Genomic DNA, 14,340 nt, shown 5'->3' with positions numbered 1-14,340 from the left:
CATATATAGTGTATATTATATGTATATATATATGTATGTATGTATGTATGTATATATGTGTATTATGTATGTATATATATATATAGTGTGTATATTATATATATATATATATATATATTTTTTTTTTTTTTTTTTTCATAGAAATAGAGATTTGAAATCAAAATTGGAAATGAAGGGCCATATCCAGGGAGAATGAGAGTGCATGCAAGATAAAGGGTAAATAGCACCGTGTTTGTAGAAGTCTCGGTACGCAGCTGATGAGTCTTCTATTTATGTATGAAGCTGTTAATGCCTAAATCACAGTCACAGAGGCTATATTTAATTTATCAGTCACACACATTAAATTCGAGACTTGGCAGTGGAAGAGAAATTGGATTATTATGAATGCTTAATTGTAAGAAAGAGGAGCCCAGTTCTGTCACTGAGCGACAGCACACGCACATATATATGTGTGTGTGTATACACACAGTATATGTGGCGATCGTAGCATGTAACTGGCAGTAATAATGAAGACAACAGGGGCTGTCATTAAAGACCACAACTCTTTACAGCAATAGACTTAATGGTCTCTTCAAGTTACCTCACAATCAGGCTAAATTTGGATCCAAGGTGAGTCCGCACTTACTTGTCAGGCTATATATTCCTTTGCGATTTTGCGAGCCGGAAATGATGTTTGTCCTGTTCGAACGAAATACTTATGCTGAAAAGAGTAAGGTGGTGTAGCTCCATGGTAGAGCATTAGGCTCATGTACGTAAGGTCCATGATTGGATCCCGACCTGCCCTAAGCAGACGAACCCGTTGTCAAAGGTGCTACGGTGATCTGGGAGTCAAAGAAAGGGCATGGGCTAGCAACCTCATTCCAAACAGAACTACAGACATCTGAAACTTTCAAAAATATGCGGGATGCGCTATTGGATTCAATTTTCGTATAGCTTATTATGAGAGAATAATGAACGCTTCCCCAAGAACTGTTACAATCAAGGTCGCCCTTCCAATACGAAGAACCAAATGTGAAAGCAAAATGTTAAGCAAAATTGGCATTATGTTATTCTATAGAAAAAATGAATTAAATTGAATTATTTGGTAAATGATCGTCAATGTACATTTTAATTCAATGTTATCTTTGTTGTCATAATGTGGAAATATGGTATACAAAACGGAGGAGTGGATTCTGTCGAAGCGTTTTGTTTACATCTTACGAAATTGTTCTTCTTTGTTTTGTTCCAATAATTTTATGTGACGTCAGACAGGTCCACCCCAATCGAAGAGGGGAGAAAGTGACATTTATGTGTGTGTATTCGCCTGAAATTTTGAAGGAATAGTTTTTACTTTCGGGGTGAGTTTCAATGATGTATTCCATATGGGTTTTATCATAACTTTTCTTTGTAACACCAATAGAAGTGGTCAAAGCACAGTAATCGGTTTCCAAAATGGCTGCTATCTGGTGAAGGGTCTTCCCCCGACCAGGGCAAAATGGACTTGACCCAAAACTTGATCTCTTCGCAGTTATTATGAGACCATGGTAACGAGAGGATGACTGCCCACCAACATCTATTTCTAACTGGTCTATGGTTTCCCCTGTAAAGGATGCGGGTCCCATCCAGTAAAGCTTTATGATTGGCCTTCTCTCTTATTTTGCTTCGTGTTTTCGGAAAGAGAAAATGTTGGGAAACATCTTTTGTCCTGTGGGTATTCGCTGCCAGAATAAGGATGCCCTCAGAAGATTGTCATCTCATGTACATATCTTAGAATCAGAATACTCTTCCGCCTTTGTAATTACATTTGTTATCGGATGAGTGGTTTGTTTTGATCAAATTTATTTGCTGGGTAGTTTGATACCCTATATCTTTACATGATTTTGGCTAGGCAAACCTAACCTGGGTCATTTCGATAAGCACCGCTAGGCTAGCCAACCAGAGTTTCAAAGTTTCGCTTGGTAGTCATGTAGGCAAATGGAGCTGGTAGGATTACTTAAGGTAGCCTATACTACTATGCTAAACTGTACAGTATTTTTTATGATCACAGTAGGCTGGTTTCACTTGCCTGAAAATTATTTTAACATATTTCTCTCAGACTACCTTATGGGTAGTGCATTTGAAAGATGGCTATCTTAACCTACTGTATACTTGGTGATTAGCCTTGGCTGTAAATGGAATTTGATTCATTATTATTATTATTATTATTATTTTAAAGATGAACTCTGTCCACAGGGGCCATTGACTTGAAGTTCAAGCTTCTAAAGAATATGGTGTTCATATGATTAAATACTGATCATATAGCAGAATGCCTCGTACTATTAATTCTTATCTAAGATGTCTATTTCCCTGAAGGCTGCCATGACTACTGTATGTGGTTATGCTGAGGTTTTAGGGTTTGGTTGTTTATTAATGCCTTGCTTCCCATTTATAGTGAATCAGTATATATAATATTATATATTTCACATTGCCAAAAAAAAAAAATACTTGAGGACATATCTGGAGAGAGAAATCCAAAATGTAGTATTTAGCAAGAGCAACAGTGATAAAAGCATTACACCTGGTTTTAAAAGTTAACTCAGAAAACAAGGTGTGTAAATAAAAATGTTCATTTTTCATTTTGCTACAATAAGGAATGAAGAATGAGTCTTAGTGAATTCTTGAGTTGTATAAAATCATTAACATTAGCTGTTTAGATGTAAATTAAGACCATTTATTGGTAAGATGGTAGGTTTTATTTCATACAGGGTACTTGAAATAAAAGGATAAAAAATAGATTATGTACCTGTGTAGAAGTAAGTTTTTCTTTTAGGACAGTGTATTATACTGTACTATAAAAAAATGATTGCCATCATAAATCATAACATGTTTTATAATTTGAGTATTAATAGATTTCTCAGGAAGGAAAGCCAAGATAGTTTTAAATTTTTATAATGCTGTGTTATGGCTATGAAAGTAAAAATGAATTGCATTGTTGCAGCCTTTATGTAATTTACTACATTACTGAAAGTAATCTTTATAATTTTTGCCCAAATGCTACTTAAAATCATTAAAATCAAAATTACACTTACAGATTTTCTGTGATAAAAATCATTAAAATCAAAATTACACTTACAGATTTTCTGTGATCAGTTCCTAACCAGCATGGTGTTTCATATATATTTCACATCTGTATTCTACTAAGGAAAATAGGTTCATCAGCATTCCAGATATCGTACACAGATTGTCAGATACGCTACTTTTCCTTTTAGATGTCGTCCAAATATTTTGTGTACCGGTTTTAGTTGCTTTGATTACCATTTTCAGTATTGACTAGAGCAATGCTGTTGAGAGTTTTGGGACGTTGTAAAGATCCGCAACCCCAGAGTACCCATGTAAAGATTGGCTATCCTCAGAATGAACTTGTTAACATCAGCCACCCCCCAGTACTGAACACGGCGAAGGGACATTCCATTTGGCCGACAACAAACAGATGCACCGCCAGTATCAGAATGAGCTTGTTAACATCAGCCACCCCAAATATTAGCTTGTTAAGATAAACAACCCTCAGGTACTCTGGGTTGCTGTTCTTTACAACGTCCGAGTTTTGACAGAGAATATACTCTCACTCTGAAGTGGGATCCCTTGTTCTTATTAAAGTAATTAAGTCCTCCCCTTGAACTGCTTCATAGTTCAAGTATTTGCTTTCTTCAGAGTTGTAAGACAATTATATTATGTATGTAATTTTATGTCATGCTACAGCATTGATTTGTTATTGGTTCATATTTCCTTCTTCAAGGATTTATTCACAATGACCTAGCTGCCAGACTGAATAGTATCGTAGATCTACTTGCAATTCCCATTCCCTCCATGTCAGTGTGTACTGTGGATGCAGGAGTTTTAATACTTTTTCACTGTGTGTGTCTGCTTTAAAGTTGCACATTTATACAATTAGGTTTACAAGACCTCATTGCTAACAATATTGTCATCTTCAGTTCCTTATCACCAAATGTCAAAGAATATTACCTTTTGACCTAAGGAAGCTATTAAGAGGGATTGTGAATCTACACAAGAGCTCTTTGTTCTCACCAGTTTATGAATTATTAGCAGTCGCCAGTTAAAACATGCTCAAACACAGGTCTGCTGAGGGCATCATTTTGCCTTCTGCTTTAAGAACATTACCCATTTAACTAATCACAATTGTGGTAGTGTCCGGAATGGCATTTGGTAATTTGCTGTATACCTAATGTTTGGCTCCCATTTTTTGTCTGATTTCATGAGGAAGTTGTTGGTTATTGCCTTCAAGCCACACTTCAAGTAGTTTTTGTAGAAAATTTGGATAAAGGAAATATGAATTCTTGTATCTATTATTTTGCCAATACCCTGGACAGATTATCATTTTCTGTGTTCAAAACAAGAAGACTGTAAGAGAGAGAGAGAGAGAGAGAGAGAGAGCACAGACTATAATAGGAATTATGCAATAACAGTTAGGTGTATAAAGAGAAAAAACTGATATTGCTGATTTTAAAATGAAAGTCCTGTGAGAGTCCTGCCATAGCAATACAGTAGCCCATTTCATTAATATACATGTTGAAAGACTGGCACACTGTACTGTACAGTATATCCCTCCATGTGGGTATTTAAATGTTAACATTAGTTTTACTGGTTGGTTGTCAGGTTTTGCCAACCTTCATTTCATTTATCTGTTACTCTTTCATTCTGTTAACTTTATATTAGTTTTTCTGACTTTTGATATAAAGCTGCTGACCAGTTCTCAGGCAAAGACCAGCATCCTTCAAAATTCTCCTCTCACTCTTAGTAATTAGCCTGTCAAAGATCTTATGTCAGTGCTCTCACACCATGGCCCATCGAGTCACATTTTAAATTCTAGTCCCATTGGCTGGTTTTCAAGTGAAAGATTTTGCCAGTCTCTTCACAATCAGTGTCATCAGTAATAGATCAGTCACAAGCTTGATGTGTTACACCCTTATGTAAGCTTGATGTGTTACACCCTTATGTAAGCTTGATGTGTTACACCCTTATGTTGTTTACCTGGGTGCTGTTTCTGTTATGGGTTTTCCCAGTCAAGGGACCTCACTTCTCCTCTGCTTTAGGAAAGTAAATTTGTGATTAACAGTTGTCATGTTTTTTGTGATTTATTAGCATATTGATAGTCGGGATGAATATGGGTGATGTTAAAAGGCAGTGTACTTGCTTAGCATGTATCTCTGCAGGTGTAGGGATTTAATTAGAGAAAAATAGATGAAACCTTCAACTGAAATGCTTGTAACTAGTAAGGAATATTTAATTAGAGAAAAAGAGATGATACTTTGGTTGAAATGCTTGTAGTCAATCAGGAATATTTAATTAGAGAAAAATAGATGAAAATTCAATTGAAAATTTTGTAACTAGTAAGGTATATTTAATGTACAACTATACAAAAATTAATAAATTATAGACTAAAAGGTAAATAATCAAAGATAGGAAAGGAACAAAATTTCTTACTAGGACTGTGGGATGCCAGACTATAATTGCCCAAATTTCAAGAGCACTGGACATAAGATACACAACCCAGCATAAGACAGATAGGCTAAATGTATCTCCTGATGTGACTCGGCTCCCACAAATAGCAGCAGAGATATTTAATCAATATTATCTTCATCAGCATCATTGATTGTCTGTTGGATTTCCCTTTAAGATATGGCGTGTACAGTAAGTTCTGTTCACTATTTTCTTTTATTTTATATTTGCTTGAATCCATATCGGGTGTATGTCTTCATCTATTTCCTGTATCTGTTCAAGCAATGCATGGTTGTGAGGAGAAAATGTTGAATGCCATCAGCTACATATCTTACTCTTTGATTCTACCTTTACTACTGTTGAATGTAGAGATAAGTTCACTTAAATAGTGAAGGAAACCTGAGTACTGGTAATAACAGGTGAAGAAGTTGTCATACACTTTCTTTTCAGAGCAGCCTCCTCCCCAAGTGATTTGAATTCCACTGATACAAAGTGTTGGTATTGATAAATTGAAATTCCAGCATTTCTAAGGAACTGGTTTTCATTTATTTATCCTCTTGTCACAGGGAAGATGTCCAGCAACTGCCAGAGCGGATCAGCAATGTCATCATCAGGAAACTGTCAGCTTGCACAAGATTCAGATGAAGATGATGTGGATCATGGTGAACTTTGGAATCACAGACCTCTTCAGCACCAAGTTAGTAGTACTATAATGCAGTCCTAGTTTGATAAATATTAGAATTTTTACCATGAAAGCAAGCCTAATAGATAACTAGATTATATATGTTTAAATATACTGTATATGTTTTAATACTTTAAATGAGAAAATATTTGTATATCCTGTGGTATTTGATATTCAATAATAGGAGAATTTTTTAATGGGACTAGTATATAAAAGAAAATTGTTTATAAAAAAGAAACTAACCACAGGAAATGGTAATTTTCATGTATGATATTGTTTTTCTCAGTTTGTACATGGGTTGGCATGTGCATACTGCATTCTTTTGTTGCTGTTACATTCTAATACAGTATGTTAAAGTTGTAGTGCTCACGAGGCAGGCCTATGATCAAAGTCTGCTGAAGTATCCTATAAATAGGAAGAATTACTGTAAAAGGTATTTGAATACAAACTAAGGTTTACGGTATAAGGCTTGTGAATGCAAGGAGGAATCCATATAGTGAAATGAGAATTCCATTGTTAATATTTTTTTTATAAAACAATAGACAATTGCTTTTGAAACTCAAAATAAAATGTAATAAAAATTAAATGATCTGTTGAGAGAATGGATAAATATTTTGTAGGTGCAACAGTTCCACAAATGCAAAGTACCCTAGGTACATTACGTTTGCCTTTTCAGTCTCTTTGAACTTGACTGTCTAACTTTAACTGTACTTTTCTGTAACTTTCATCTTTCATCCTTTGGGTGAGCCTTATGAGAGTTGAAAGGTGTTAGCCTACTTGGTGGACTATCTAAACTGGTTTATGATAGTAATATGTTTAAATTATGTTAAGATAATTTTTTCCCTTCACATTAGTGTAATTCAAGCGTATTCTGATTAATGATGTATATACAATCTGCATCATTAATGTTTACTATGTGTGTTCAGTAGTATGAGAACCAGAGTTATGATTTAATTCCATTGTTAGGTTTCAGTTCAGGAATTGTTAAAAAAACCAGGTGTACCTTTGAATTGAAGAATCCCTCTAATTATTATGGCAAAAATTTGTGAAGCTAAGTGCATTTTATCAATGAGAAAGCAAAATATAGAGAATATTTATAGTTTAGTTATTTAATACCTAAAAAGTCACTTATTAAAGATATTGGTTATAGGATGTAATTTTACATTTTCTCGCACTATTATTTCTTACCTTTATCATCCTAATTGGATTACTTTGTAAATTTTGTAATTTATTTTCAATAGTCTCATTAATAATGATAATTTTTTATAGGTGGGGTACTTGAGTTTAGGAGGGGCCTTTTCTGGAAGCCTGTCACCTCAGCCATCTTCAAGTGCTGAATGTGAACGTCGTGTCAGCCCTCTTGACCCTAACCTTTCTTCTGCTGCTCGATACTCTCCTCCCCCACCATATAATAACCCTATAGATGAAATTGGAGCCTCTATTGATCATCAGAGTTCACCTTTGGACCATATATCTCATGCCAGTTCTTTGGCTACTCTTCCAGTTGGAGTTACCAGCAGTATTTCAAGTGCTAGTGGATCTTTAGTAATAACTGAGGCTCACAGACATTCAGGCTCAGCTGGATGTTCATCGGTCAGCACTAGTAGAACCAATAACATGGCAGGACCAAACAGTTTATTTTCTTCACCTGCATCAATAGTTAGTGTACAACCTAAATGGGAGCCTCCTCGTGTAACAGTTAGAGAAAGTGAACATACTCAAGTTCATGTTCCAGCTGAGAGCATATGGGCAAAGCAGAAACGTTTAGCGTTAAGTGGAAATTCACTTATATCCATCTCTCAGCCCAGTACACAAAACCATGACAGACTATCATTTCATGAATCCAGGAATCCTCATTTGTTATCTCAGCCAAGTCAGAGTGTGCTCAGTGATGAAGTTCCTGGCCCAAGTGGTTTGCGGGTATTGTCTCGCCATAATTCAGCTAACCTCCAGAGATCACCACAACAAAATCATGAAGAGGGACCCAAACTCATAACACAACCAAGTTCATGCAATGTACAGTTGTCGCCAAAAGCAGGACCTAGTGGGTTACAGTGTTTAAATACTCATTTTGAGCCAAGGAATATGAAAAATGAAGCCCAAGTAGTTGGGAGTGTTGTTCATTCTCATTCTCAAGATGGTAGTCTTCCAAGTTTAACTCTTCCTTTGCAGCTTCTTTCAAAACTGAAAGACATTCCTCAGTCACCTATATCCAAAGAAAATGGTAATAGTTCTGAAGATGATTCTTCTGATATACGGTTACACTTAAGTCCAACTCCAGGGCCGTCTGGTGTTGGAAATCCTCTTGTTAATTTACATGATAGTGATGCAGAGGCATTAGATGGAATGGTTTCAGGATGTGAGGCTAGCAGCAGTAATGTCCGTGGCCACATGTCTCCATTAAGATCACCAAGTACTCCTACTGACAATTGCATTGTTTCATCATCCACTGGCCATATTGACTCAATACCACCAACACCAGTTGAATTTCAAGGAAATGATGTTTCTGGGCCTAGCAGTCCTGTCTCTCCTAGCTTGGAGTGTGCTGTCATACTCGACTCTACTGTAGATTCTACAAGTGGGAGAGGGATATTGGATTCTGAGATCCCTGCTTCCGATGATGAATCAGATGAAGATCTGACAGCCAGTGCTCAGTTACCATTGCCTGTTATGACAGATGAACAAGGTGAGATATCCACTTCAGAGGTGGGATTACAGAATAGTGATGATAGTGAAGATGTCGAATTGCTTGTTAGTCCACAAGGAATGTTTTCGAGTGGAAGAGCCAGTACTAAACATTTTATGGAACAGATATCTCTTTCATTAAGTCAGTTCCAAGCTAGTTCTCTTGATGCTAATTTGTCATCTGTGGGTGGTGAGAAATGTGAGCAAAGTGTTCACAGTCCTCCTAATGAAGAATATCTCTCGGATCCTTTAGCCATTCCAGGACCAAGTGGAGTGTCTTTACCAGGCCCATCAAGAATCACCAACAGTAGACAAGCTGTACCATCTTCCAGAAGTCTTGGTTTAGGTCAGCCTTCAGGTTCCAGCAGACAACATTTAAATGCGTCAGTTGAGGTATTAGGCAACAATTTACCGTTGTTAGACATTGGTGTAGGCCTGTCAGGGTGCTCTACTTCAGAGGGAACTGATCAGTTGGTGGATGAAGATGAATCAGAAGCTTGTGAACCACTAGTAACTGGAAGCAGCAGTGTATGTAGTGACAACATTGCTGGAAGCAGTGAGAATCAGACTATAGATCCACTAAGCCATCATTCGTCGTATGTGTTGGAACTGAATGATGAAAGTTCGTTGAGTAGTGATGCTCTTAGTGCTACGTCATTAGTAAAAGATGAAAATTCAGAAAGAAACATGAGTCATAGAGGTTTCTCAAGTGTAGAGGATCATGGCCACCACTTACTAAATGGTGAACAGCTGGTTAGTGGATCACTGGGGTCTTCATTGAATTTGAATTTGGCATCATCTGATGTTGAAGTATCTGTGGCACTCCAAGGGTCTTCACAACAGCATTCAATAACGCAGCATCTTCAGCCAGATCAAGTATGTAACAATCCTAACTATATATTGTTACTTTCAATCATGAATATTTGTTGCATGTGATGCTATGAAAATACAATCACAACATCTACTTTTTACAGATAACTTATGTCTTCTTACACTTAGAGCAAAAGCTGTTTATGTTTTAAAACTAATAACATAGATTCTAATAATGTTGGTAACTTCTTTCAAGGTTTCTCTTTTGGTTGGTGGTGGAGATGAGACTAGTGATGGAGCCTTGTTAATGATGGTTTCATCAAACGGTGACTCTCTCCCTGGTACATTGACTCTTGGTATGTACACGTTTAACAAATGTGAAATGTTGTTACTCATGAAATGACCAAATGTCATATGCAATACAGTATATAGTTATATTGGTGTATAATTTTGTTATTGATAGTGTTTGAATCCAGTTATGTTTACATATGATACACAGTATACAGTATAGTTACATTGGTGTGTAATTTTGATCCTGATAGTGTTTGAATCCAGTGATGTTTACATATACAGGTTTATGATCTCTTATCTGCTGTTGTAAGTGTTTTGCATGCAGCAGCAAGTGTGGGTTAATTGTAAGAAATAGTAATGAATTCTTACACAAGCAACAAGTTTGGCAATCCTGGTTGAATATGATGATTTACACTTAACCTACTGAACTTTTGCTCCAAGGCCAATGAATTAGTTTGAAGCTAACATCCATAATGCATAGGAAGCCTACCTAGTATAATCGACCGAAAAAGAAACCTGCACACATTAAGCATATACAGTACTCTTGTAATCTACTGAAAGTGCATTTCACTATGCATGACATGTATTGAAGTTATGTTTTGGAGCAAAATTTTAAGGATCACATGATGCGCAAGTATATAAGCATTTTACCGTTCTTTTTGATGCTGTACAGTATATTTTTTTAGTTTTGCAGAATGTTATTGTTAGTAGTGAAAGGTGCTTTTGTATTTAGGAGCAACCTTCAGTTCTGAAATCTGAAAAATTCCAAAAGCCGAAAAATAGCTTGCCCCGAGGGTTTCAGATAAGGGATTGTGAACCTATAATATAGTATATAGTGACATTGATATATTATTTTGTTACTGATAGTGTTTGAATCCAACGGTGTATACATTTTACATTGCTGAAACTCGTCTTAACTTTCATATAGATTTGTATCTTCAAGATAGATATTTTTCAAAAATGTGTTTTTATTTTTTAACTTTTACAGGCAAACCTTCAGATGGAGATGAAGCTGACCACCACATTTCGCAGCTTACTGATTCAGATCAGGTTTGATATTTTTACTGTACCTTAAATTACATCATATAATATACATCATATAATAGCAAAATAAGTTTTTACTTTAAATTAAATTTTTGTTATATATCATATAACCTTCAAGTTATAAGCATTGATATATAGGATGGTTTAGTAGCCTCTGCCTATACCTCCAGGAAAATCACAGAAATTCTTTACCATTAACTTCTTCCATTCATCTTAATTCACTTTGATGACCATGCCAAGTATCGCTGAGCTAGGCAGATGCCACATTTAGTTGGTGGCCATATAGCCAGCTCATAAAACTTGGACTAATATACCATAGTGTCCATATGGTCTTTGTCAGGCTTTGGTGTGAGTCCCCCTTTCATGATGTAATAATGAGTTTGATAGTTTTTAAAGCCTGCCATATATTAAATCCTGAATGTAACTATCATTGTAACAAAGTCTGTCATTTATTCTAGCGTAATTTTAGCATAAGAAAATGTTAAAAAAAAAGTTTCTGTAGGATTTGTAGATTTACTGAAAATTGCATGCATTTGTGGGGTAAATTTGTAATGATCTTACCTACTGAACCTGTAACTCACAGTTCTCCTTTGACAACTTAAGAATTTAGATAATTTTTTTTATACTGTGCTGTAAAGTAGGAAATCCTATGCTCAGTGGAGGTTTTGAATACTTTGATTAGTTGATATGCCAGTTTCTGTAGAGTAGTTTATTCCTGCCATTTTTTTTTTTTTAATGTTTTAAAACTTTTTTTTTCCATCTTTCAGATCTTGCAGACTGATGGAATGGATCAGAACTTGCAGAGTCTTCCTTTTGATAAGAGTCATTCAGAGGGACAGCTAAAAGAGAAGAATGAAACTGATAAAAGTGTAGAGGCATTTGTAGAGGCAAATTTTTGTAAGTTGAAATCTACAAATTCAGGACTTTATTTGTTTATTAGTATTAGCAAGTAGAATGTAAAACTGAATGTAATTAGTTCTTAATCAGGAAGAAAATATTTTATCAGTTTTGGTATTAGTCAGTGCCATACTTTACGGTTGTCAGTAACTATTATCTAAAGTCAAACCAGTCATAGTATCTTCATGTAATTGTTTAATGAAGGGTTTTCATATGTCACCTGTGTATTAAGTAACTAGTATTAATAATTTTAAACCATAGTTGATATGCATCAAGCCATTATTATTGTACCAGTTGCCTTTGCTTTTTAAGAAGGATGAATCATGGGGTTTTATGTTACGTATGTAATAAGTAACTATATAACTGGGAGAGAGAAAAGGCCTAGGGGATGTTCGTCACTGCTCAAGGATTCTCCCATGATGCACTAGTAGTGGTTTTAGCTTAAAGTCACCCACACAGTTCCTCCCAACAAAAGGGTCAGTCTTTTGTAACCTTTAAAGCTGGCATAGCCTTCTCTTCCTGAAGTATAAATGAACAGTCTGGCATTTTCTTCTGGTAAAGACTGGTCTTATCCACATTAAATATTTGTTCTGGAAAAACTTCCGCTGCTCTATTATCGTTGCCTTGCAGGGAATTTGTATACTGGTAACTTGTTGGCCAACACTTGTTCATGTCCTCTGCTGGATATGCACTTTTGCAAATTCTATGAAATCGAGAGTTGCTCTTCACAAAACTAGGCTCCCTTCATTTGCCATGGTGCCCATTGCTGAGGGTGCCTCGTTCAACCTGTTAGATGGCTGCAGAAATGGATGTGTGAGAGATTCTAGTGGGAGAGTTTGGTACTAAATAGAGTTTTATGATGCAAACGTATAATTCACATGGTAATTCCTTTCTCTCATTCGTGCTCTGAGTTCCCTGCTGATTTTGATAAAAACTGCAACAAAATGAAGCAGATGTCTCATGGGTATTTGAAGATCCAGGTATTGCAGCACAGGAATACTACTTAATTCTATTGTCTTTTAGACAAAAAATGCAGTGCCCAGACAAATCACAAATGTTGGGCTATGTGTATATATATATGAAGAAATTATATAGGAAAATGTTTCTATGAAAAGAATATATTGATGTCACGATTTTGTCTCACACAGTTTTTTGGCTTATGCAAGTTTGAATGACTATTGTTACCATATCTTATAGGGTGTGGTGAATGTGAGCAGATGTATAATATGGAATGTCCCCACCATCACATTCAGGGAATGTCAGATAGAACAATCAAAACAAGAGGATGGAATTCGCTATCTTCTCATCAGTTGGTAACTGATAAATCTTGTGATATAGAAGGTAATTTGTTTGAAATTTTAATAATATTTTTCAATGAACTATGTATTTACTTTTTATCTGGGGTGCCACTGCTGACCAGTGTTTGGACCTTTGTTATTGTCACACTTGTTTGTATTTTTTAGTTTTATATTGTAGTGAAATCTAACTATATTTGGTAATTTTTAAAGGCAAGGTCTCCTAGTTTGTTCTGTATTTAACCCAGACTTATCTTTTAATAGTTCTAATTATTTCTGAAAAGTTTCAAAGCATTACTTTGAAAGTTTTACTGTTGAATTTCATTGAACAAATTTTGCTTAAATATTTAGCAAATAGAAGTAAAGTGGAAGAAAAGTCTGTTTTTGTATGTGGATGAACTTTTCATATGGCCAATATTTATTCAACAGAATTATTTTATATAGTGGAAAAGTGCTTTAGTAACTATGTATTATAGTTCATGGAATATCGGACATATAGTCATATAAATGGTAGATGGGTTGTATGTTTTTCTAAAAATATATTTATTTTGACTAGATTGTATAAGCTGTGATCCGAAGTCCTCCCAAGACTGCATGCACTATCGCATACAGACCATATGTGATAAACCTGTGAAGACTCGAGCATGGGCTTCACTTCCAGCACAGCATCTTGTAATCCGCAAAGTTCCATTTACAGAAGGTAAGTAGAAAAATGATGTCCACACATTCACTATTACAGGCAGTTCCCGGGTTACAACGGGTCTGGCTTATGACGTTCCGAGGTTATGATGCTTTTCAAATATATTCATCAGAAATTATTTCCCGGTTTACGACGCATGTTCCATGGTTACGACACGTCATAGGCCAATCCGACGGAAGAAATATGGCTCCAGAATGGCTGAATAATCAAAATTTGGAGTTTTTTTTAATGAAAAACTCAATAAAAATGCAGTTTATATCATTTTCAATACACCCAGAGCACTAAAAGTAAGGTTTCTTTGGATTTTTGACGGTTTTGATGATTTTTTGTTTTACAACGATTTTCAGCTTATGATGCAGCGTAGGAACGGAACCCCCGTTGTAAACCGGGGACTGCCTGTATCATAAAGAGCACTTGAGCAGTTTTCTTTCAGTTAGAATAGGCTAGTACTGTATTTAGTT

At 35.7% G+C, this 14,340-nt stretch overlaps 1 protein-coding gene across 1 annotated transcript in view; it reads left to right on the top strand.

Moving 5' to 3' along the window:
* The first annotated feature begins 798 nt into the window (after positions 1 to 798).
* LOC136835425 (uncharacterized) overlaps positions 799 to 14,340 on the top strand; it is a 54,541-nt gene continuing 40,999 nt past the window's right edge. Inside the window, 8 exon segments of the mRNA XM_067098947.1 lie at positions 799 to 1,337; positions 6,042 to 6,172; positions 7,427 to 9,718; positions 9,909 to 10,008; positions 10,932 to 10,993; positions 11,755 to 11,884; positions 13,082 to 13,225; positions 13,736 to 13,879. Of these exon segments, the coding sequence (XP_066955048.1) occupies positions 6,047 to 6,172; positions 7,427 to 9,718; positions 9,909 to 10,008; positions 10,932 to 10,993; positions 11,755 to 11,884; positions 13,082 to 13,225; positions 13,736 to 13,879 (2,998 nt within the window). The 5' untranslated portion in view covers positions 799 to 1,337; positions 6,042 to 6,046.

The sequence above is a fragment of the Macrobrachium rosenbergii genome, chromosome 55 (genome assembly GCF_040412425.1).
Source record: "Macrobrachium rosenbergii isolate ZJJX-2024 chromosome 55, ASM4041242v1, whole genome shotgun sequence".
Classification (NCBI taxonomy): domain Eukaryota; kingdom Metazoa; phylum Arthropoda; class Malacostraca; order Decapoda; family Palaemonidae; genus Macrobrachium; species Macrobrachium rosenbergii.
The sequence above is the reverse complement of the archived record's forward strand: the minus strand, read 5'-3'. Positions and strand labels throughout refer to the sequence as shown.